The 26856-nt window shown below is 37.8% G+C and overlaps 1 protein-coding gene across 7 annotated transcripts in view; it reads right to left on the minus strand.

Moving 5' to 3' along the window:
• Positions 1-26856, minus strand: part of Corin (corin, serine peptidase) — a 313304-nt gene that overhangs the window by 95376 nt on the left and 191072 nt on the right. For all 7 annotated transcript variants that reach the window (XM_087187861.1, XM_004849762.3, XM_004849761.3 and 4 more), the window contains 5 exons: positions 22380-22493; positions 12608-12715; positions 10088-10198; positions 7533-7649; positions 4294-4401 (listed from right to left, as the gene is read on the minus strand). In XM_087187861.1, the coding sequence (XP_087043987.1) occupies positions 4294-4401; positions 7533-7649; positions 10088-10198; positions 12608-12715; positions 22380-22493 (558 nt within the window). The remainder of the gene's footprint in view (positions 1-4293; positions 4402-7532; positions 7650-10087; positions 10199-12607; positions 12716-22379; positions 22494-26856) is intronic.

The following is a 26856-nucleotide window of genomic DNA, read 5'->3' on the forward strand; positions in this document are numbered from 1 at the left end:
TTACACATACAATAGTCAAAGATTCATCTTCGCCTCGACCTTTAAGCTTCTCTTTCTCTTTATTATTTTGTATTGTTTGATGAGTTATGATGAGGCAAACATCCACACAGCTGCCACTCAGGTCAAGGCACTCAAATTTGACAAAGGTCCAGAAACTCCCTATATGTCCTGTCTCATCCCAATCTTTTCCTTTTCCCTCAAAGTAGCCAATGAGTCTCACAGCTGTCACTTCCTTGCTTTTCTTTACAGAGACTGTGTTCTACTTCTTGGTACTGCTGTTTACATGAGTCTATTTTCAAATTTGTCTTACCTTTTAAGTCTCTCAAAATCTCTGGGTTTTCACTCTATGCATTTTTCTTTCCCTATCACTACTGACAAACGTGGAGATGTGCCCTGTGGTATGTACCTGAGTTCAGAGTACTCTGATCTTGTGCTACTGGGAAGGTTAAACATGGCCCCATCTTCGGCAGCTGAATGCCAAGGAATCACTGGGCATCATCCTCCCCTAGGCCAACCACTTCTGTCAGAAGCCACATCATGTATGATTCTCCCCCCTTCTTGTGATGGCAGCAGCTGTTGATGCTCCATGCCTTGAACTTTTAATTCACTGTGTCACCAGATAATAATATTCTAACCCACTCATTCATTTTTCACTCTTAGTTGGGAAGGCTTTTCTAAAGACTTCCCATCTACGTTTTCTCCACAGAACTGAAGCCCTTATTCATTACCGTGTTTGGCTTCTTTACCATGTTCCTACATGATTTGTTTCTTCCAACTGGAGCTTAAAAGAGGAGGTAGGAAATTATAAATCAGTAGGAAGATATTCAAAGCAAAGTATTTCTTTTTTCTCTTCCTCTGTACTCATAAGTGACTTAGAATATGAAGAAATCAAATACACTCACAAATACTGGAAGTAATGGTGAATAAAACACTGGGAGAAGTTTGAGAGCATGGCTGGGCACATGACAGCCAGACTTGGCTTCACAGGCCATGGCACAGAGAAGGGGATCAGCATGCAGGGGAGTTGCTCTTCCTGCCAGGTCTCCCAGCAGCCCAGACTGCACACTATTAGGGGAAAGTGATGGGGTAGCATTCCAGCTCCTCCCCATCCATGAAGGCAAGGATATGTTTCCATTTTGGCTCCCAACAGGGCACAAAGATGTTTGTGATGCTTGGCTGTGACTAGAAGGGCTAACAATGAACTGATAGCCTTAACGTATCACAGTTCTCTTAAGAAACAACTTTTAGCAGCCTTTGTTGCTCCTTCTAGTCACAGCCCAGTATCACAAACACACAAAAATCTGTCATGTGCATTAGAAGCATTAGAATCCAAGTGACTCTTCTGAAAGGGTTGCCCCATCAGGCAGAATCCCCATTTCCTTCAGACCCATTTTCCATGGGCATCACACCAAAGAGAGCACTACTCACTTGCACCTCAGAAGCTAAGTAATAATAGTTACCAAGAGTGGTACACATTTTCAAATCGTCAATCACATCTTCTTCAAGGGTACGACACATTTTCTGAATGGAGATGCCACTTGTCCACCTTTACAGAGAACCAAACACACATACCCCATCCTGAGGCTCTTTGTAAGATAAGAAATAATATTTCACTTTTTAATCAAAAATCAGGCCTATGCAGTTTTTAATAACAAGAGGATTGAGGAACAGGTTCCTGACCAATGCCAGTGGCTGGAACTCAGAAGAAGGCATATTCAAATATTTGTCCATCTATATGGACAGAACTTTACAAGATTCTATAAGGTACATAAGGAAGTTGGTGAATGGTGAGAGCTAGGGAAACAGCACGTTTGAAGAACATTAAGAGAGAAACAAGTGGAAAGATTATAGTATGTCCCCTGCCCTGAAAGTTACCTCCACAAAGCTGGAAGCATCTGTCCCTCCTTCTCTATGAAAGAGCTCAGTGCTCATATGATGCCTGAAACTTCACACACACAGTATAAAGTTAGGTGAATGTACAAGCCAGAATTAGCTTTTTACCCTTTCTACAACTTCTTTTCTTCGCAGGTGTCAAAACAGTTTTTAAATTTTAGATCTGGAAGCATTTCAAATATAGAGAAAATAGGATAACATACCCAACGACTCCTTGCTCATCACTGACACAGGCAACTCTTTCCCTTCTTCTTGCCTGAGTCCATCAGTAAGTGCCATTCATGTCAAACAAACAACCCTCCAAACATTAATAAGAAACACATGCCTCAGATCAGTAAAGAAATAATTCTGAAAAAGTTCCAGGGAAGATTGGGAGATGAACAGAATGAAAACACCGGACCAGAGGATATACTATACAGGCACACATGCGTGTGTGTGAATCCATCCATACATAGATGACATATATTTAAGTCAGTTTGGAGGGAATAAGACAACAATGTGAACATGTCTTCTTTTTTTTTTTTTTTTTTTGGTACCAGGGATCGAACTAGGGACCTCCACCTTTGAGGCAGGCGGAGGAACTACTGAGCTAAATCCCCGGCCCATGAACATATCTTCTTAATGGCCAGACTAATCTCTACTTTTCTTTCTGAGACAGCTACAGTTTGCCTGCTTGAAATGCGTATTGGAGTTTAATCTCTACTTTAGAGGTAGGTACCCTATCCAGATTATGATGTTAAAAGCAGGCCCTTTGAGGGGTGATTTGCATTAGACAAGATAATCAGGCTGAGGCCCCAGGATTGAATATTAGTGGCTTTTAAAAGAAGAGAGAGCACTATCCCTTTCCATGTGATGCCCTGAGCCACATCTGTTCTCTTCAGCCAGAACCCCAATGCCAGAGGCCATCACTTGGCCTCAGAATAGAACTCTGAGCCCAAATAACCTCTGTCTTGATAACTTACCTGATACATGATATTAGTTCATAAAAATGAACTAACATATGGGAGAAATTAACCCCACATATGAGAAATTGACCCCAGCACTGGCTGGGCATAGTGCTTCCAGCCAGGTATCAGGGCCTAAAAACAGAAGTGTTCTCAGCCTCAGTGTTGAACTGGCCTCCAGTCTCAAGTCTCTTTCTAACCTGGCTTGTTTCACCCTGAGACTCCCTGATGACCAGCAGGCCACATGAAAACTGCAACAAATCGTAGGCCCAGAACTCTTCAGCCCTTCTGCCTTCATCTTGCAATGACCTTGACTGAGAGGATGTGTAGTTCCCAGCCCAGCCTGGTGCTGTGAACCTATAATCTGAGCACTTTGGGAGGCTGACACAGGAGGATCACAAGGTTGAAACCAGCTTGGGCAATTTAATGACTCAGAAAGACCCTGTCTGAAAATAAAAATAAGAATGGGCTCTGGATGTGGCTCAGTGCAAAGGCCGTGGTTCAGGCCACAGTATTGCAAAATGAGTAAATGAATAAATGAGTGAATGAATGAGTGATTCCCTGCCACCGACAGAATGATGACTAACCTCCTTCTAAACTTCTAGCACTAAACTGAAGAAGAGGCAAACATTTAATTATCAAAAGTAGCAGGCCGGGGATTTAGTTCAGTGGTTTTGCTGCCTGCTATGCAAGTACAAGGACCCAAGTTCAATCCCTAGTACCAAAAAAAAAAAAAAAAGTAGAAAAAGTAAGTATAATATGAAAACAGAATACTGGAGTAAGAAATTCTTTCTACAAATGAGTCACTGGAGCCTTTCTGATGCATTTTAAACTTCCCATGAGAGTCTATTCAGTGTTCTTCGTTTCTGCCTGTTCTGTCTTTCCCAAATAATTCTTTCTCCTGAAAACCAATTTAGAGAAAACCACCTGCTTACACCATTTGGCGCTATGAGATTGTCACTGAAACAAATTAACACGAGGCTTCCAAAACCACTATAGGTCCACAAAGTTCCTGGAAATGTGAGAATAAATTTATTAAAAGAACAGGCCATCAAAGTTTTATGTGCTATTCCATGAACTTCTTATTTTCTTCTTAGATAAAGTTTCCATTTTTGAAGCTGTGCTTTAGAGAGGAAGAAATGTAACATCTGCCTGCAGACAGAGACAGGAAAATAATATATAGGAGCTGCTGTTGAGTTGAAAGTGATGGTAATGATATTAAGCAATGTGGATTTATAGTTCATTCACAATGACACATTTGTTTCTGATTTAAGTTAATTAAGACCATTTTGTTTCTTTTCTGCTACCACATGTAACCCTTTAAAAAGGAGAAGCAAATAGACATAGTTTTTTGGAGAGATTCCAGACATCAGTAGTTTAATGTCAATGCAGAAGGAAAAGGCTGATTGCACCCATGTCCCGTATCATGATTGCATCTGTCAGCTATTGTACTTACTACAGTTACTCAGACCGTTGTCCGGGTCACATAGGGAGCTATCACCACATGAATCGAGGCAGGAACTGTAGAGGCATCGCTGGTCTCCTTCTTGACATGGAGTCTGACCTATGGAGGGGGAAAAGCACAGTGGCTTTCATCATCTACAAATTCCTTACACTCGATCAAAAGGAGCAAGAATGTCTGGGGGATCTGAGGAATGACATAACTTTAATTTCCTTCCAATTTCTCCAAAAATATTGAACACATGTGCAATAGGTAATTTCTAGATTCCTATTCCTGGCAACTAAATTCAATGCTGCTATTTCAAAAGGATGTTGTAGGAGTAAAGAAGTAAGGGACAACATACACTAAAAAAAGATGGTTGTTGCTTTTAATGAGGGAAAATGTAGTGCTTTATTTTTACATGGGTCACTATACTTGATTGCAAAATAAAATTCAAGTGATTTGAAGTAGAGAGAACAATATAAAGATCTTAAAGTTCTAGATATTAAATAGCATTACTTGAAAAACCTCCATTTGCTCCCAACTCGAGTTTTCCCTCTTAAGAAAAATGTTGTCCCTAGTAATAAGACATCAACACCACTGCAGTGAAGAGACTGTATCTCGGTAAAGTCTTATGCAGCTGTTGTCCATATTGTCAGTATGTCCTTGGGAAATGTCACCAGTCTAATCTGATGACCTGAGAACTGGGTTTCTTGTTTCCAAATGAGTGACAGCAGTAACGTCAGCCTTTGCTCTAATGGCTTTTCCTTAAACCATGTAGAGAGGAAACTGCTTTTCCCATTGATTTCCTGGTCATTTGTAGATTAAGTGGATAAGGTAATAAATTACTACCCATTCTCTCTACCTCTCCCTCATTATAGTAAGTTGCTTTCAGACATGTCATCTGGAATCTAGACAATCTTGCAAGGCACTTTTCAGTAAAAATAGCTGTATTTGTGCAAATGTAATCCTTCTTATCTGTAATTCTAAGACATGTTTATTTACTGGAATCCTTCTTCTTCCAAGTCCACTAATATGCAATGTTATGCATTACCATCTTGCAGAAAGGAAATGTCACTATTTTTGTAAACCAGCAGGATCAAACTCTTATCTCAAGGCCAGCCCAAGCAATCTGCATCCATTTAAGTTCTTAAGGAAGTTTTAAGACATCACACATTCGTTATTTCAGTAAATATTAAGTGCCTGCTGTGTGATCATTGCTTGACTCAAGATACATAAAGAGGAGCTGCAGCAGACGAAGGCAGTAGCGAGACACTTCCCCCAGGAGTTTCCCAGGCAGATGGAGTAAGTTGCAGGGAAAGGGAAAGAAGGGTTTGCCAAGCAGAAAGCAACACAGGACAAGACCTGGGATAGGACAGTGCCCAGGTTAAAGTCACTGGAGTTTTTGCCACTGAGAAGAGTGAGGGAGACCAGACAGATAGACAGAGCCAGAGCACGAAGGGTTTTAAAGGCCTAAATGTTCAGCAGGATCCAAGCCCTTGGGACCAGAGGTTCCTGGTTCTTTCCCCAGACATCCAGCAGAACAAACTGGTGACTCCTGACAACAGCCTACGTGGACCACGCTCTCCTTCAGCCTCAGCTCCCTGAGTCGCTATGGCCTCCTCCTCTAGTACACAGACATGTCTCACTCCTTCCCGCCACAGGGCTCTTGGCCAAGAAGGCTGTGTGTCTGAAATGCTTTTCCAAGTCCTTGTCTTCCTTAACTCTGAGCTCTAGTTGAACCTACTGGAGTAAATAATTTAAAGATAAATAGGGATAGTGGGATAGTGGTGCTTGTCTGTAATCTCAGCACTCTGGGAAGCTGAGACAGGAAGATTACAAGTTCGAGCCCAGCCTTGGCACCTTAGTGACTTAGAAAGACTCTGCCTCAAAATTTAAAAACAAATTCAAAAACAGATGGGTATGTAGCTCAGTAACTCAGTGCAAAGCCCTTGGATTCAATCTCCAGTACTGCAAAAATAATGATAATAATATAAAAATACTAATATTTTACTTTTTCTTGCCATTTTATGAGTTTCTTGCATTTCACACAGGTAAGTAAATAATCTATAAATCCTGCCATTTCATAATGAACAATCTAAAATTATTTCAGATTATATGGGATTACATAGAAAGAATTGAATCATATAGAAAGAAAAAGCAATTTGATCCAAAGGGAGGTGCTTGTTTGATATGAACACATTAACTCATGTCTAGTAAAGGATTTCCTTTTGAATTTTCAAATCAGTAAAACAAAGCTGCCTTCATATATTATTTCCACGTAATCTGATTTAAAAGCTCTCCCTTTAAATTTTGGATGTGTTTTCTATAAAGCCATTATAATGATAAATATTCTTTATGATGAAACTAATTTATCAACAGGTGAGATCAGTTCCATTAGCTGACTATGGATAAACACAGCTAATGTATGCTTTAACATAATAGCCATGTCGTAATGGCTGGCACTCACTAAGTTCCTATCAAGTGTCAAAGCTACAAAGTAGTTATCATTCCTTTGAATTTACAGCTATTGAAATGTAAAAAAATTTGCCTAAAACCAACAAGAGGGTAAATAGTAAAGCAAGCTTGAAGCCAAGCACAATGGTACAGCAGTTGTTCTCTAGACAACCAGGCTGAGGCCAGAGCATGTGAACCAATGTAGTGATTTTTAAGTTTGTGGTATTCTTACCGGCCCCACACTGAGAGGGAGCTAGAATTAAAAATCCTCAGTGTGGAATTTTCTTTTCTGACACAGTCACATTTAAAAAGCAACTTATTTGATTTATTTTTTCACTTTAAGTTTCCCACATGGATACTCCTTTTACAGTGTATTTAAGTTATGTCTTGGTAATGGGAAACACTAAACTGCTTCTGTGAGCATGTTTATTTTAGGAACGTGATGCATTCAATTTCAAAAGCCAGTTCCATCTAATTGCAATCTAATCTTGTTTAATTATGTGCTATACTCTAAACTATTCTCATGGCTTTCCCCATAGAATAGTGAACTGACCATTCTATGGCACCTCTACCCTTTACCTTAGGAATGATTTTGCAGTAGGTGCTACTTGAACATTATATTTACCATAAGGAAAAGTTTCCTGGTGGCTGGGGCTAGCCAGACACTGTGTTAGGCCATTTGAATTATTTATGTGGGAATCTTCCCGAAGCACTAAGCAACTTTCAGATGTTTTGCTTTGTTCTTCAGAAAAGGTCCACCAATAAAGGGCTGCTCTGGGGGCGGGGGGCACACTCACTGTTGCCGCAGTCCTGTTCGTCACTTCCATCCTTACAGTCTTCATCTCCATCGCATTGGAAAGTGCTTGGGATGCACTGTCCATTTCTGCATTCCACCAGACCTTGGGTGTGGCAGGCTAGGAAAGGCCAGAGTAAGATTTGCTTTATTTATTCACTCTACTTTTAATCTGCAATTCACATAAATCGTTTCCACTTACCAACCATCACCAAGAAATGATGTTATATATACACAAATGGATATATCATTATTTCTCATAACTTTGAGAGCATCTTTTGGAATAGAAAGTTTTCTTTCTAAAATATTTCCTCCCTTATTGAAGACTATATACTAAAAATTAACTTTCTCTTGGGAACTATGTGATTTTTTCCAATGGTGATGGGGGTAGTAATAGCAATATTGCCAATAATATAAACTAGAACTCATGAAGAGCTTATTACATAGCAAGAACTATGAAAGGTCTCTTTTGTACATGATTCCAAATCCTCATAAGAATCTTACAAAGTAGATGTAATTGTCCACTCATTTATAGGAAAATGAATAGATCTTGAGCCTATAATCTGTGAAATAATCAGAAACAAAAGATTAAATATCTCATGGTTTCTTTTATATGAGAAACCCAAAATATAAATAATTTAAAGACAAAAATGAAGAGAGATGCTAGGGAGTAGGGAAGTAGACTTCATGGAAATGGGAAGAGGGTCTGAAAGGAGGGAAAGGGAGGCGGGAAGAAGAGTAAAAATGATTAAGATATGATATGAATGTGTACCAGTTCCCCAAAATGAGTGTATTACAAACATATACTAATAAAAATAAAGCTAATAATTGTTTTTAAAAATGTTATTATAGTCCTCCTCTTACAGATGAAAAAACTGACACTCGGAGAGTGTTGTGCCTGTCTAAAACTCACATGGCTACTAAGTAAACTTTTCTGACTCCAGGCCCAATAATGCATTCCATAACTACCTCCCCTCATGAAACAAAGAAATATATATACTATATATATGCCAGTGAACTCACAGGGTCTAACACACAAAGACCCTTGACAGGGATGGACTGGTAGCAATTGGCCTTCTGATCCTGTTATTTCTCTAATGTCTTTCTTTTTTTTTCAGTTTTTATTTTTTTATTTATACATGTTTGCAGTGCATAATGATTACATTCCAAGAGGGCAATTGGTACATGCACATAATGCATCTTAATTCTTTTTCTTCCCCTTTCCCTCCACTCTCTCACCCTTCCTCAATCTCTTGGTCCCTTCCCATTTGCAAAAGGTCTATCTCCCTATTTCCTATTCTAAATGTCTTTCAAGAGCATCAGAAACCCATGTACCACTGACCTCATCCTTTCTTGAATTACCATCTAATATTAAGATCCCTGGTCTTGAATCAAAGGCCAGTACCAAGCATGTTTAACTTAGTATTATGTCCTCGCTGTCCAAGTTCACGTTGGTACACCCCACTGTATTCCAATGGATCCCTACGCAAGAATGAGTCACACTCATTTCAAATTCAACTCATGACAATGGAAAGCTAAACACCAAGTTTGTATAAATTTTTATGAGACTTTTCTTATGCCAAAAGAAAGTCTATGTCACCTACAGTTTTATTTTGCTTCAAATTATAAACCAATTAAATATTTAATCTCATATATTGCATTAGATTTTGTAAGTAAGATAGAGATTATTTAAAGTATACAGGAGGACATGTGTAGGTTATATATAAATACTGTGCCATGTTATATAAAGGACTTGAGTATCCCTATATTGTAGTTCCCACCAAAGGTCCCATAATCAAAGCCCTCCAGATACCGAGGGACAACTGTGTATCAACTATTTCTGCTTTTATTAGACAACAAAAGATAAAATGAAAAGTTTAAATAGTTCAAGCATGCAAGAAAGACATTGTACTAACTCTTTCCAATTAATCATCCTCTTTTAATTGATAAACATCGCTGTTTAATAATTTTTATTATTGCTAACTGAGGACATATATTTTCTGTGAGGGAAAAATGGTTAATAGTCACATCTGTTTTTACTGCTTTGGTAGTGTAAGAGCACCCCCAAATTGTCACTCACTCAGAAACACAGTAAGCTATGATATGATAATTACTATCTCACACTCTGTTTCACTGTCTGAACATGACAAGCTCTCTTCTCCCTGGTAATGCTCTCGGCATTCGCCCACAAATGGCCCCTGAGAACACTTTTTGAGGCTCCTCCAGGGAAGCTCAGCTGCTTGTATATCATTTGCAGGAAAAAGGTCTTCTGGTTTTTGAGAAGAGCTTTACATTTGGCAAGATCATAAATGCATAAAGGAGACAGGAGCAGCGACAGACATAACAGACACTTGCTGGACCAGCTCCACCAAATTACATTTGGAGTTTGGGAGAGAAGGATGTGAAGACAGGCACGCTGCATTGTTACTTAGAGGCAAGAATCAAGGTACTGTATAAGGCTCTTTCCCTTTGAATGCTGTTAGGCAGTGAGCCTTGAGTACAAGCTAAACAAAGGAGAAATGGAAAACTAAGCAAAATGTGAACCCTCAGTGCACTCACAGCAGTTGGCCTCATCAGACTTGTCCACACAGTCGTGGTCACCATCACACACCCACTCGGCTATAATGCAGCGCCCATCCCCGCAGCGATGCTCCTTGGCGGAATCACAGTCTGGAGAAAAGAACACTCATGAAGATGGGGAGAACTAGCATGAAAGCACTTAGAATTGTACGGCTTACAGTTCCAGTTTAAGAGAAACTATTCCCATTGTTCCAGTACCATCAATAACATTTCTATGTTGGGCCTGACACAATTAAAACAGTACCTTCCACAAAGCCTGAGCTCCACACCCAACATTGCTATAGGGTAAAATGTGTCTGGTTTTGTTTTAGATGTACAACAACTCTGCCAAGCTTTCCCATGGCCCCAAGTTTGTTATTGTTATCATTGTTTGTTTTCTTGTGAAAAATTTGTGGGTTTTGTATCTACTCAAATCAACAGAACTGCAATTTGTGCTTCACAAAGCAGAGATGATTAGATGTATTTGTGACAAATCCTTCATTTTTCTAAAAATAGTTAACTCACCTTTCTGCTAAATTAGGAAGGTGAATATCTTCTTAGCTCATCTTCCTGATGCTAAGTTTAAGTTCTCTACTGGACTATTTTAATATATAACTCATTTTTGAAAGAATCGCTCAGTAAACAAAACAAAAGATTTCCATGTTTCTAGATTAAAACTCTCCCCCCGTCTGGACATCTCTGGAAGAAAAAATATATGTAACACTAAATGATACGTTTCTCCCCACAAAAGGCAGAATCCAGAAGCTGTTTTGCCATGACAGGTGGGGCAACTTACATGTACTCAGCTCTTTAAAGATGTGTATGGATTTACAAACAGCAGAGCTAATAATGGGCAAGTTTCATGAGTTTCCCTTAACAGAGCCACTGTCATAGGATCCTGATAGTTCATGGATTTTAAAAGGTATTTAGGGACAATAAAACAACATGTACAACAGAGAGTGTAGAGAAAAGAAGAAAAGCAAAAGAGGTGGGACACTTGGGTAAGACCTAGAAAAGCCACCCTTGCTCAGCTACTAGAGATGGAGAGCCAGAGCACAGAGCGGTCCAAGGGAAAGTCATAGCCATTGTCATGAGATGAAGACCATCCCGAGAACACAAACTTCATGATGTCCTCATATCTTCAGAGGCCTTATGTTGAGTGGAAAGATCACCCCTTTTCACACCGTAACCATCCCCTGGCCCTGCCTACTGTCCTCTCCAGCTGCCGAGCCACACTCTCTGATCCCACATTCCCCATTATTTCACCGGGGAAAGAAAGGGTTGGATTAGATGATCTCTGAGGCATCCTGAACCTATTATTCTATGACATATATAATTACAATCATCTTTCTTCCTTCATCTCAAGTTTAGTAAGTCCAAGAAAATAATCTACATCAGATGGTTTGTACATTATACCTGTGGTGGCGAACCTATGGCACATATGCCACAGTGGGCACTCAGAGCCCTCTCTGCCGCATGTGAGCCAAGTCGCCCCAGCATCACCGCAGCAGCTAAGCACTCAGATTTCATTACAGAATTGTCACTTTGCAATAGATACACGGGTTTGGGGGTGCAGTTTGGGTACTGGGTCTTTACAAGGTTGGCCATCACTGACCTATACATCTGCCAGTGCTTTTATGAATCAGACCCTCACCACTCCAACACATCCCTCATATCATGCTCCTGCTCCTTTCCAACATTGCTTTCCATACTCCCAAATGCCAAACACTGTCTCACATCATGTGCAACCCCCAACCCAGCTGCCCCCATTGTTCATATGTCAAATTTCCTATTGTCAGGGCCGGGGATTTAGCTCAGTGGTTAAGCTGCCTGCCTCACAAGTGCAAGGACCCAAGTTTGATCCCCGGTACCAAAAAAAAAAGAAAAAGAAAAATTTCCTATTATCAGTCAACATTATAGTACCTAAAAATTCTAAAGCTAATCACAAAGCCAAAACATCTATACACTAAATAATTTTGCAGGTTTAAATTTATGAGGTGACTTTCAGAAATTAGCATGACTCTTTCAAAAGTAGGTTTATTCTTTAAAAGTTAAAATCAGTATTTTTACATAAGCAAATGTGTCCCCCTAAGCCTGGGTATAGCTACTGCAGGAGGAGTTCCTGTAGTGCTTGGGAACCGAGAAGGGCTGTTGCTTATACATAGCACTTTGCAATATATCTGTCTCAAAGTTTTGCTCAAGAGCTCAAATCCAAACATAAACCACAGACTGTGACCAGAGAAGAAAGAGAGCATTTACACAGAAACAAATATATTAGAACTAGCAAAGTTTACCCATCTTTCCACCCCATTTCCTTAATATTTCCTCATATGACTTGCTGTGTGAAGCATTTCTATATAAGACAGGGTGATTCAACAAACTTCCTTCTTCTAGAGAAATAAGCAACCAACCATTTTACAACTTAACATGTTCATGGTATTAACAGCTAGTGAGGTAAATGTATCGGTTAGACATTTCTGTGACTTTCACAAACAACCATTGGGGAAAAATGCCACTTACCGCAGTTTTGTTCATCACTGAGATCCCCGCAGTCGTCAAATCCGTCACACACAAAGCTGTAATTAAGGCACTTGCCCGTGTGACAGCGAAACAGATCCACACTGCAGTCTGCAAACAGAAGGTCCCAATGTGTCATCAGAGTACTGCAGATGTCACAGCAGTACTTTAACAAAAGCTATCATGGGGAGAAGGAAGCCACACTGGTAACCTGGCCCATGCCCACTGTTTTACAGGTGAGGAGACTGGAACGGAGCACAAATGACCTGCTCAGGGTCACTTAATAATTTACTGCAAAACCAATACTAAGCCCCACTGGTTCCCAAGCCAAGGACTTCTGTCATTTTTTGAAAGTGTTTATCTGACTTTTGTTTTCCATTGCCTTTAAGCTCCTTAATAGACGTGAAGGTCTATTCTCATTTCACCGTGGCTCCTAATGAAGCTTCTGTTCATACGCAATGAATGATTTTAAGAGGAAGTTAGCAATTTTTTCCTAGAAGTGTTCCCTTTAGAGTCAAAGTCTATGTTGGTCAATGGTAAATATAAACATAATGGAGAAAATAAGCTGCCCAGATTATAAAGGTATCATTTCTTTTCATATAAATATTAATGTAATATCAATTGAGTGTTCCATAACATGATCCTCAGATAAACAAGTACTGCCCTAAGATTATGGTGGCAAAATGAGAATAAATGCTATATAATCTCAGGAATTGTATACTTAGTGTTCAAACCAATTATATGCAGGGAAATTCTTTCTCAATATTATTAAGAAAATAGTTCTTATACCTGAGTAGACTATAACTCCATCCTGTTACTGACATCTACTAGCTATGGATTTTTAGTGTGTTTGGTTCAACTCTAGGAGTCTGTGAACTGATCTATGAAATTGGAATCACATAATCCTCTTAATATGATTTAGGAGAATGGTTTAATGAAATAATATGTGTAAAATGCCCAAACACTAAATAAGAAAGCTCTTTTCAACATATGGTATCAGGGTAACTAGATATCAAATAAGCAATAAATGAATTCATGGTTTCACCTCAAACAATGTTCAAAAATCAAAGAGATCATAGATTTAAAGATAAGAATGAATATCATAAAGCTTCCAGAAGAAAATATAGGGGAAAATCTTTATGACCTTGAATTAGGCAAAGAATTTTCAAATATGATACCAAAACCACAACAATTCAAAAGACATCATTAAGGAAATGAATAGACAAGCCACATACTGGAAAAATATGACATATTCTGAGCACATATAAAACTTCAATACCCAATAATAAGATAACAAACAATGCAATTATATGTGGGCTAAGCACTTGAACAGAAAGTCTTTGTGAAAGACATAAAAAATGACCAATAAGAATATGAAAAGGTACCAAACATTCTTGGTCATTAAAGGTAAACTTAATCCACAATAAGATACTATTACACATCTTCTAAAATGGCTATAATAAAAAGGCAGACAAAACCAAGTACTGGCAAGGATTTTGAAAAACTGAAACTCTCTTGCATTGCTGATAGGAATATAAAATAATAATATCACCTCTGAAAACAATTAATATCTTCTTGTGAAGGTAAATACAACCTTACTACATAATAAACTCATGTACTCTACTCTTAGAAATCTATCGAAGAGAAATTAAATATTTATCTGCACAAATATTTGTATATGAACACTCATAGCAGCATTATATTTAATAACCAAAACCAGACAAAATCCAAATGCTTGCTAACTGATGAATGGACAACCACATGCATTATACTCATACAATGAAATATTATCCATTGATTGAAAGAACTAAACTACTGATATATGTGACAGTACTAATGAAATTCAAAAATGTTATGTTAAGTAAAAGAAACCAGACACAAACGTTATGAACCATTTGTAAAATTCCCAGACAAAGAAAATTTGTACAGAGTTCAGAGCCATGGTTACCACTGTCTGGTGGGGTGAAGAGGAAGATTGACTGCAAATATGTGGGACAGAAATTTGGAGGGAGATGAAAAAGTTCTAAGCCTGGATAGTGGTGATGGTTGCAGAATCCTATAAATGTGCTAAAAATCAATAGGTGAAAATATGATGTATAAACTTTACCTCATTATAACAACTGTAAAAGTGTTTTTAATTAATACAAGTAAAGAGCCGTGCATTTAATAGTGACTAGATTTCTTAAACATGTATCTTTCCCCTGGATTAAATTAATTAAATGCAAAAATAGGTTGTTTAAGGCTGGAGAGGGATCATGGAAGAAGGGTTTCATGGAGTGGATGCAATAAAAAGTTTAGCATGTCTCCAGTAGAGGGAATTTCGAGAACAAATGAAAGAGATGAACAATGGGAGCACATCTGATCATCTGCTTGCCTGATGAGGACTAAGAATCGAGTCTCTTGAACTCCAGGTTTATCCTCCTAATTCCCATACAGCTGGTGGGGGGCACCTCTTTACTATCCTCATCCCCAACATCCCAGATGTGGTACCTATTATCCCTCTAAGGGATAATTTCCAATGCTCTACAGCACAATAGGGTGCCCGTAGTTTAGAACAATCTATATGAAGAACTAGAAAAGAGGGATTTAAAAGCTCTAACCACAAAAATGTGATAAAAAGATGGAAATGCTAACTACGATGATCTGATCATCATGCATCATGCACATGTATTGAATTATCACTCTGTACCCCACAAGTTTGTACAATTATTGCCCCAATTGAAAAGAAAACAAGTCTTGGTATTGATCAGTTAAATTGTTAACCACACCAAAATATTACATTTACCTATGCATGAATCATAAATATATATCTATTTTTAGAAATCATTATTCTAAAATGAATCATTTTTTTAAAAACTTTAAAATTACATCATTTTAGGAATGGAACGGGCCTTGGAGATTATCTATGTGATATCTTCATTAAAAAGATGCGTGTATGTGTAACACACACGAACACACATACTTGTATACACATATGTTCAGTTATACACATACAAAACCTTGTTAGGACTTTTTATTTTTTAACTCTACCAGCCTGAATAATTTTTTAAAAGAATGGGTGTCATCCTCTCTCAGTTACGGCCATGACTGTGCTGTTTTTCTATCATTCAGCAGAGGGCGCTGTCTCTCCGCCCAATAGCCCAACACTGGCTGGAGTGCGTGATAGCTGAGTTCAGAAAGGTTATGTATGACATTGGTCTTCATGCCCTCTGGGAAAACTTGGGGACTTTGTGCATCAAGATATATACGCTTCCTTGCAAAGTTTAATTTTTTTTTTGTTTTAATCTAAATGACCCTTGTGGGAAGTTTTGAACCAATATGCTACAATCAGCAATAACCAGAGAAATAAGGCTTCTCAATTTGACTATCAGTGCAAAAGTACTCGTGTCCCCTAGAGGAGGTAGGAAAATGGCCAATTTTCCAGTACACTTCCATTTTCTTTCTTTCTTTTTTTGATGGGGGGGCTGCTGCCATTTCAAATCTCCTTTCAGAATCTGATAACCATGAGAAAAACACCAAAAATTTCCAAAGATTTATGTGTCCTCTGTGAAGCATAATCTGGGCCTCTAGTAATTCATACTAAAACACCTCACTGGAGAGATTCTTGTTAAGTAGTATCCTTATTTATTAAATTATCTCATACATGGGGAGGACACAGGAATTTTTTTAAAATCTTTATTCACACAGGTGCAGATTCAACCTTCCACTGGTGTGACTTCCTCAGTTAGAAGTTACATACAATGTTAGCTGCATTTGGAAAGCGACTTGTTACTTCCCTAAGGTCTGTGTGACTAGTAAACACTCAAAATCCTATCCAGAGGCACTGCATAGCCAGAAATACATAGCAAATAGCAAAGATCACAGTGCCTCCTTTTATTGGAATAAATGTTTATTTGAACTGAGAGAGATGTTGTCAGCACAATCTAGGGCCAACAATTCACAGTTTTCAAAAGGTGCTTGCTGTGATTTTCTTGCTCAATACAGCATAATTTTGCATGACCTAGGGTAAATGTTTTTCTAACTTCAGCTCTTTTTTCTTAAGGAGATCTTGATACAAAATGTTTCTTTGAAGTTCTTGCATGTTAATATTTATTTCTGCTTGGCATCTCACAGACATACTATTGGCTTTTATCCCTCAAATTATCATTAAATTAGAGCTGAAAACTAAGAAACAGAGAGCTTTTTTATTAAGGGCTTCTTTCAATGCCCTTAGTCTCTATGACTCTATAAACATTCATGGGTTGACTCAACTCAAGGAACAAGTATGAAGTTCAGATTCTGCCTACAGAATGTTAAGATGGGTAGCACCAAGGATCATTTCATCCAACCTTCTCACTGCGAGATGACCAGAGAAATTAAGTGGTTTTTCCACATCGCTCAGCCAATTAACAGCAGAGCTGTGAAAAAAGACAGGCATCTTGAGTCCCTGAGTTCTTTCTGCTATTGGTGCTACCTCTGGAGGAAGTGTTTCTCAACTGTGGCGCTATTGATGGGGTGGACTGCATACTTCTTCACTAGGTCAGGGATGGCTGCCCTGTGCACTGTAGGACATTTAGCAGCATCTTAGGCCTTTACCCACTGGATGCCAGTAGCATGACCCCCAGCCTGCCCTTCAGTGACGACAGGCAAAAACGTCCCCATTGCAAAATGTCACTTAGAGAGTTGAAAACCACTGTTCTAGAGTATAAAACCTCACCTGAGTGCAAGGCCCACCTTTTCCATTAGCTTCTCTACACAGCCAAGCTCCTGGCAGTCCTAATGTCTCTGTTCATGGGATTTAGTACTGGTATATTTTTGTGTACATCAATCTTGTTTGATTTTGTGGCATTCCTTGTATTATCGTTTCAAAATACCATATTCAATGGTTCTTTGTTTATATGTTATTTCTGTAACTAGACTAAAAGCCTCATGAAAAAAGAAACCAGGTCTTAACATGTCCACTCACTGGGTGCCTAGGACATGCTTCGCACATAGCTGGAATTCAAGAATATCCAATAGCTTGATTGATTCAGTATAAGCAGATTGTCACTACATAAAAGTGAATTGGAAATATTATTTGAAATATCAACTTTCATTTTGTGCTATTTAGGTTGCTTTTTTCCTAAACAGCTTCATGTGCTGAAGCTTTGAAATTTGTTGTGAATATTTTGGTGTCTCAGACCTTCCTATCATGCATCACCTGAACTTTATTAACTGTCTCCCTGATTTCCAGTGGTGGTCCTCTGAATCCTAAAAATGAGAGATGATGGGCAGTGATGGCAGAGAGAAGATAACAAAAATAACAACAACAACAACAATCATAACCATAAATCCTAATGCTCTTTGAGAGCTATTGCATGCCATACATTGCTCTACATGCTTTATAGCCAATGATTTACTTTCAGAGATAGCGTTGTTTTCACTCTAGTTTTGAAGAAATTGAGGCACAAAGAGGTTGAGGAGTTGCCCAAGTTCTCAGAAATAGAAAATAGTAAAGATAGAAACATAGGCACCCTGACTTAAAAACGTATAGCATTAACCACTATATTGTGATGTATTCATTATAATTAGGAAAATGACCCCCTTCAGAAAAAAGATCAACTGATTTTACCCAAAATTCAAGCAAAATGATTTCCAAAAGAATCTGATGGTGGTTTTAGGTAACATAAGATATGAGGACTCTACACCAGCTATTTTCCTGTGATGATCATTTCTTTTGAGGCTTTATATACAGTGCTACCTCGGTTCATGAATACCTTTTTGCAAACAATTTGGTTTGCAAAGAGAAGTGTTTGGCAAAATTTTGTTTTTGTTTGCAAACTCTGCATGGGTAACAAACATGACCACAGCTGTCTTTCCCACACAAACACAAATGTGTCCATCTTTTCCAAAATCATAGAACAAATTAAGTCCATGAACCGAAGTACCACAGCTAAGCACTGCTATGCAACATACTGTTTGTAGGAGCTGGTTGCAGAATCAAAAGATTATAGAATGTTAGCAGCAAAAGAGATACAGATATTTTCTAGCCCAGTAGCTTTTAATCTGGCTGCTGTTAGAATTAATTACCTGGGCAGTTTTGCAAAAGTGCTGCTGCCTGGGCCCATCTCCAGACAAACTGAATCAGAATCCCTGCACATGGAGCTCATATGCTGGAAGCTAATATACAGACAGCCTTGATGCTGAAGAAAGCCAAGGTTAGAGAAGTAGCCTGTCTCTAGTGGTAAAGCTAGAAGTTATTAAAGTTTTCCTAATTTCAAAAACTCTTCATAGTATACTGTGGGAAATGGTAGAATTCAGCTATCTAGTTGTAAGAATAGATCACAAGAAGTTTGTTAACTAAGAAAATTAAGTCATTTCTGGGAAATTCCACAAGTCTGTTTGTTAAAAGAATGCCAGAAAACTTTAAGAGATGTTGTAAAAGTCTCACAGGAGAAAAACAGATTTTCCTAGTTTTCTTATTTACCATTTTCTGGGATCAGAGGATGGGACCCAATGACTCTACGGGTGGTAAGAGAGATACGACTCACTATGCACATCTGTGATGTTTATGGTGGGCCTGTGGGCTTGATTTTGGCTAAAGTTGTCCTGCTCTCTTGATACTATCTGATAAGAAGAGGGCTGCGGTGTGCTCTTTGATGTATGGGGTTGGTGAACAGAAACAGGCGACTTGTGAATTCTCCTGTAGCTTTTATGAGTCACTTAAAGTCATTTGTCACCAGAGGTTAAAATCAGAAAGACGATACCCAGAATAACTAAGCTGCTTTCCTACATGTATAAAAGCCTTGCTTCTTTCCTTTGTGATTGTCAAATAGTGCCAGAGGACTTAAACTCCTGTTCATCCCCCAAGCTGTCTCCTTTTCTTTCTTTAAAAGTCGGTGCTTCCAGGTCCCTCTAGAGAGACCACCAACAGTATACTACTAATATTGTTCCAGGTGGTTAAAAATCTTTTCATTCAATAAATACTTAAGAGATTGATAAACATAACACAATTAGTTAGGGGATAGTCAGTAGTCACAGATACCTGAAGTACAGTTGTACTGGACAATTGTCTCCCAAAGCATAAAAGATATCAAATAGTTAAATATTCTCTTGTCATAAGAATGATCAGAATATAATCATTCCTCAAATCTAAACTTATATGGGCAGGTCAAATGCAGCATAATCAAGAGAAAGCAGCATTAGATTTGGAACCAGTCAAGACTAGGTTCAAACTAGCATTGTGAATCACCAGAAAACGCATAAAGCCCTATTCTCTGGCTATGTACTTGTACAAAAAGGCACAGATAATACCTCCAATGACCACAATTAAATCAAACTATGTAGGTAAATGTTTCTAGCACAGTTGGTGGGGCAATTCACAAATAACTCCCTTCTCTTCCTTTTTTGAACAAGACTAAAAAGGAAATTAACTCAGTAAACTGTACAAACTACCTGATTTGACCCATGTTTTATAAAAGTAGACAAGTGCTTAGTTGGAGGCCATTTTTATACCTCATCCATAAATGCATAATCTTCTCTGGAAATCCTCCTCTTGTCTACCTGCCAGAATCTTACCAACCGGACATTTTCTTCTACTTCTCACTGGGATTTCTCATCAAAACTTTTCCTTCCCCTCACGAGTACCTGTGAGGCCTGTGTTCATGCTGATCTGCATGCAAGCCTTAATTCAGAATTGCACTATTCCTTTACTGCAGATTGGAAACAACAGAAGTGTGTGTAGTGCCTTCCATAAATGCTACTGCTGAAATGCCACACATACTGGGTGCTCAAGATAGGAAGATGTTCATGTAAGATAAAAATCAATTGCTTATAAAGCTTTCTGTCTCAACATGGGTTTTCATACAGAAGTTTTCTGAAGGGATATATTTTCTCAATAGGCCAAACCAGATCATTTCTCATGTATATTCATGAGGAGAGGTTATTAAATTAGATTGATATAAGCTTCCTAAGACACTGATAAATACCTTCCAGTATGGTAACATCTTCTTGTTCAGTTGATGGCTAGGAAAACTGTTTCCTTCAAACTTAATTTCAACAAAGACCACAGAAAGCATTTACTGTGTTCAAAGTACAATGCTCAGTCCTCCACAGATAACAAAATGATGCAACCAACATTGGTTCACCACAAGGGGTGGAGTCACATGCAAAATTTGAATAATGCTGTAACACAGGCCAGAGAGATAAACAAGATTCACCAAAATCCCCATATATTAGTTATAATTCAGTTGAACCTTTCAGAATTCCCTATTGTGGATATTTTTCATGATACTTTCACCTAAGTTTATATCAATACTCCCCAGTGTAAATACTTATCCTATAAAAATGTTTTTCGTGTAAAATTGCATGCCACAGGTTTATCTAAAAAGAAAATTTCAAATGATAAAAATAAACAGCTTACTGAAAACATGTCCTAAAGTAAGAGTGGAATAGCTAAAGTTCCACAGGATCCTAGTTATTATGAAAAATAAACAAATGCATAATTAAATTTAAAAAGTGACAGTTTACATGAGGAAAAAAATTTGAAGACATACCAAGTTAATCAAAATTAATTTTTTTAAACTACAAGATTTCTCAGGAACTTTTGTATATGAACATGTATTGTAAACAAAGAGCCAGATCAGATGAAAAGTATTGTTCATTTTTTTGTTTGTTTGTTTGTTTGTTTGTTTGTTCCTCAAGCATCTTTCAAGACTCTAGTACTATAGAACTTCATTTTAGGAAACACAGACCTGGAATGTTCCTCAATACACTGCCTGTTTAAAATTTGAACAAATGGCCACCCTAACCCTTCAGATGAAGAGTTGGTCACCTGTTAAACAGACCAAAGTCATCTCCCAACTGAGGTCAGGAATCTTGAGCTTTTATAAAGCCTTGGTTATTCTCATGGGAAATAAACCCAGCTCTTCCCAGACTAACTACAGCTGATTATATACCCATTAAAAAGCAATTAGAACACAATTGGATATAGTTCTGTTTTAAATAAAATAGTTGAATTAATGAGGAAAGTTTTTGCCTTTTTCTGGTGCCTAAGTGCTAAACAACTTGAAATCTGAATCTATATTGGACAAAACCTTTGGAAGTTCAATCAAACTCATCAAATCAATTCAGTAAACTGAGGATGTTTAAGGGTGAACCTACTGATTAGTGGCTTCAAGAGATGTAGGAGGGAGGGAGGGAGGGAGGGAAGGAGGGAAAAAAGACTGGAAGAAGCAGCGAAAAATGGGAAGAGATGGGGACAAAAATGAATCAGGATATGTTGTGTTCCTGTACAAACTCCCCACGATAAATGTAATCATTATGCACTGCAAACACGTACTAATAAAACTACATAAGAAAACTAAATAAATATCATTCTAAATAAATAAACAAAACAGTTCATACCATTGTCTCATTAAGAATCATTAGGGTAAAAAATTTTTCCTATGAAAAGTTCTTCAAAAAAGTAGTCATTATTCTCATAAAGCTTTAAAAACAGAAAGCAACATACATCACCTAAACAAAATAGAATAAAAACTTCCTCCCAATTTAGAGACACTTTACGCAAGAATGCTGCAGTCTGGCATCTGTCCCAGTGAGCAGTAGCTGCGGAGCCTCTCCTGAAGCCTTTTGACTGGGAGATGGGCAAACACTGTGGCTCTGGGAGAGAGAAACACATTGGCGCCCTGCAGAAAGGCAAACCTGTCTACAAAAGGCCTGGTGGTTGTCAGGATTTGACAATGGAATGGTCTTTTTTCTCGTGTCCCGAATAAAACCCCTGTCCACCCAGACAGACCCCGAACAGCCTGCCACGCACTGCAATGAGTTTCGTCGCTCCAGTCGTCGCAGTCGTTGTAGCCATTACACTGCAGTTTCCTGGGGACACAGATTCCACTGGTGCACAGGAAGTGATCGCCCCCTCCGCAGAGCACTGGGAGAGAGAGAGAGAGAGACAGAGAGAGAATAACGTGTTTTTTTAAAAAATTAGGAGAAACAAATAATAGAAAGCCTTCCCTTGCTACCAACTCAACGATTTGTTTCCAGATGTTTCATTGTCACCAATTTTCCTTTGGTACTTTAGAATATTAATTGTGGAATTACCTGGGAATAATGCAACATGCTTGTCTCCAAAAGAAGAAAAGGAGAAAATTAACTAGTGGGCTTGCATGGGGAGAAGGCAAACATATTTAGAAATAAGAGCAAAGCTTCAGCAATTGCGCAATTTACCTGGGTGGATTAGCCCGTGGGAGCATTTTTCTTAACAACTGGAAATGATGTCAAAGTGAAGTACTACTAATTGAACAACAATTTTTTTAAAATGGTACCTAAATATCACAGTAATAATAGTCAACTGTTATGTGCTGGAATCCAGGCAAAGACTACATGCCCTACCTTTGGAGTATATTTATTTGCCTTAACAAAAATGCCAGGTAAAGGGGCCAGGGATTTAGCTCAGTGGATCCAGTGCCTGCCTCGAAAATGCCAGGTAAAATGTCAGAGTCTGTATTGCCATAAGGAATGTGAAATGACATTAGCTAATATTTTTGTTCTATTTTCCCTCCACAGTTACACACAAACATTACATTTTGGTATTTTTTGCTCTTATTAGGTGCTCTTTTTTCCTGAAAGATTCAACAAATATTCAATTGCTTTAAAATTACAGTAGATGATAAATTCAAGATCAAAACTAGATACACTTTTTAAGGCAGACCATTAATAAAAAGATAAATCAGTTCAACAAAATAATAAGTGTTAAAATAAATTTAAATATTTGATAATATGCATCAAATACCTTTTAGATGTCTATAATGTTTAACACAGCAGTCTTATTTTTTGGACTTCATACAAAGGAATTATTAGTAATATATATGAGTTTTATTCTTAGGGTTGTTTATACCATCATTATTTATAACAAGGAAACTATGAAATAACAACTATGCAATAATAGGGAACTCATTAAATAAATTTAGCACCTTTCTAATAAGGAATACTGTTACAGCCACTGACAAAAAGTATATTGTAGAAAAAAACTCAATGTGCTAGAACAAAGTTCAGGATACTTTAAGTGAAAAGACATCAACTGGCTTTAAAAAGCATAACTTGTCATGGCAAGAGGTACATTAAAAACTAGTGTAATTATCCCTGGTAATAAATTAAAGGAAATTTTTATTTTCTTCACAATATTTTATTCTGTATTTTTTAAAAGTTCTTATACTGATTATGTACTACTTTTTATTCAGGAAAAAGAAATACAGATTTGTAAAGGAAGGACACAGGAAACCTTTTCGTGAAGGTTTTGAAACCTTCAGTTTCAGAGTAACAGTAGACAAGCAGAACCTGCAAATAACTATCTCCCCGTCTCCTCTGTGTCCTCTGTCTCTCTGCTCTCTCCCCTTCAATATCTCTCTCTCCTCTCCCTCTCCCTCTCTCTCTCTCTCTCTCTCTCTCTCTCTCTGCCAAAGCTACAGTCTGTGTTTGTCAGCTATGTGGTCAGTTGCCTGGTCCCTACCATCATTCCCTGAACTGTGTATTTCTTAATCAGATGAACCCTTGAAATAAACAATGACAGCCAGAAAGTATGAAATATTTTAACTCAGAAATATAGAAAAGTATAGATCAAAACCTGCAGGTGGTAAGGTACATGTTTGTCATATTTCACACCATGTTCCTGGGACTCAGAAGAATGGCTGATATTCAAGAAGCTCTAAATTAATATCTTATGGGGAAAATCATCTAAATCTCCAATGGGGCTGTTATGGTTTAGTTCTAAAATATCCCCCAAATTCTCATGTGTTCAGAGGTGAAGCTTTTGGGAGGTGACTGGGTCATGGGGGCATGATATTCATCAGTGAATTAATCCATCAATGAGGTCCTAGCTGAAGTGTTGGTGAGAGGTAGGCTCTGGTCAAAAATGGTGGACCACAGGAAGCCTGACCCGGAAAGGTGTATTCTCATCCTCTGCTCTGCTCTTCCTCCTCTCTCTCTCAGCTTCCTGGCTACCACAGAGTGAGCAGCATTCCAACAGACCCTTTCACCAAGTTGTTTCCCAAAGGAGCCAGTCAACCATGGCCTCAAGCTATGAGGCAAGGTAAACCTTTCCTTTTTTAAGTTTCTAGTGTTGGATATTTTGTCCCAGTGATGGGAAAGTGACTAAGACAGAATCAATATATTGTCATAAAGCAAAAACAAAAATAAAAGAAAGAAAGAAAGAAAAGAAAATCAGTTGACATGTTATTTTCCAATACAAGCAAGATCAGTGCTTAAACTGGTTGACCATTAAGTTCTACTTGATCTGGTAAGATGACAAAATCAACAAAAATCTTGTTTTCAATTATATCTCATAATTTCAAAGTCAGTACAAATTATATCTGTGAATTTTAACTGCCAAAATATTCAACATGCTTTATTTGTACCTGTTAGAGAATTCAGCACAGGACTTCACTCCTATAGCTACAAATACAGATTCCTAAAGGGTACACAGGAAACCAGGTATAAAATGAAATTTCAAAATGCTAAGATTTTGCCAGCCAGTCTACACAATATCCTCTCTCTAGGGTTAAAAGAAAAATTTAAAGGAGTGTTTATCCTATTGTGAAATTGTTTCTGGAGAGTGCAAGAATTCCATATGTCTGCATTTCAGCAGCTGCAATTCTTCAAGAATTATTGCATTCCCCACCTATGACTCTGATAATTCCTCAGGAAAAGCAGCTGAGAGCTCAACATTAAATAACTGCTAACATCTAGATTTCATCTTTAAGACCTTATACCTGTATATGACTTCAGTAAAACCTGTTTCATCTGCATAGTTATCTCAAATCTAGACCAAATTTAAAACACAACACTACATGCATTGTCTTGATTATTGATACCTCCTGTGCTGGCTGATTCAGCAGAAACTAACTTTTTTTTTTGTATGGTTACATTTAGAGGTAATGCTATCTTTGATTTGAGAACATTATAAATTATTTCTTCTTATTTTTCTTTGAAAGTTTATAGTTTCAGTAACCAAAACTTTTGAAAAAATTAGAATAACTTGTATGTAATCTCTGATTTCTTAACTGTACTCAAAAGTTCTAATTTATTTATATAAAACTTTTAATTAAGAAAATGCTTTAAACACATCTTATTTGGAATTTCTCAAAGCTCCATAAAGTAAACAGGCAGGTATCCTTACCCCAACTTCCTTTGAAGAAGGTAATTATAAACAGAGGAACTGGAATATCATGAGATTAAGACAGAAATAAGCCAGGTAGCCAGTAAAAGATGAAAAGCACCCTAGAATCCTAAGGTCTGGGCTTCTCACCCAATCATCAACACCATACCCATTCCCCTATTGCTGGCCAATGAGTGTAGTCAGTTAACTCAAGTCCATTTGAAGGGCAGCAAGTTGGAGTAAAAGTTTAAACTTGTCTTTATTTTCCCCTATAAACAAAAGAGGAATATCTGTCTTTCAGGTGAATGTTTAAATACATAAAATGACATTCCATGTCAGCTCTAGGTTTATTTGGAAACATCCTAAGAGAGCACTTAACAAGTTTCTGCAGAGATTTTGAGCCATAAAGTTCACTCTTTTTTAACGATCATCTTTCAACAGGCTTTTAGCCCTTAGGTGACAAAAGGAGATCCTCGAGAAGTGATGGCATAGAATCTTGACATGATCTCTATCATCTATAATTCTAAGAGGAATATGCTGTATTTTAAATTAATGGTAGATGGCTCAAAGGAAGGTTCATTAATTAATTGAACAAATATTTAGTGAGTGTGTACATAAGGCACTATTCTAGTACTTTGGGATATAACAGTGGAAAAAAGAAAAATTTCCTGCCTTAATGCAACATATAGTCTATTGATCATCATGAAGAAACACTTACTGAAGATGTAAAAACTAGTTAATACAACTCTAAGAACTTCAATAGAAAGTTATATTTCCTAAGATACTATTTTATATGTCCAGATGATTGGATAATCATGAATCGCCTACTTCAGATTGTCATGGGCTTTGAAAAGCATCACACTCATGAGGATGAACAGATCATTTCAATATTCTTGTCTCTGATAACAGTCTGCTGAAATAATAACCCTAAAATTACCTTGAGATTTCCTGCAATTGCTCCCAGCAACCTCTATCATCTTTCCATGTATTGTGGCAGCATTTATGTTGGAAATGCTCTCATTACTCTGGTTATTAAGTTTTGAAGCCTTTTCAAAAATCTGCATGAACCAATGAGTGTATGATGACTTATTTGTCCTGCCTTTGAGCCTCACTTGAAGCCTGAAACTCAATTCAACTTCAC

This window comes from Heterocephalus glaber, unplaced genomic scaffold (genome assembly GCF_053883595.1).
Source record: "Heterocephalus glaber isolate CG9 unplaced genomic scaffold, H.glaber_assembly_v1.0 deba00001509, whole genome shotgun sequence".
Taxonomy (NCBI): domain Eukaryota; kingdom Metazoa; phylum Chordata; class Mammalia; order Rodentia; family Bathyergidae; genus Heterocephalus; species Heterocephalus glaber.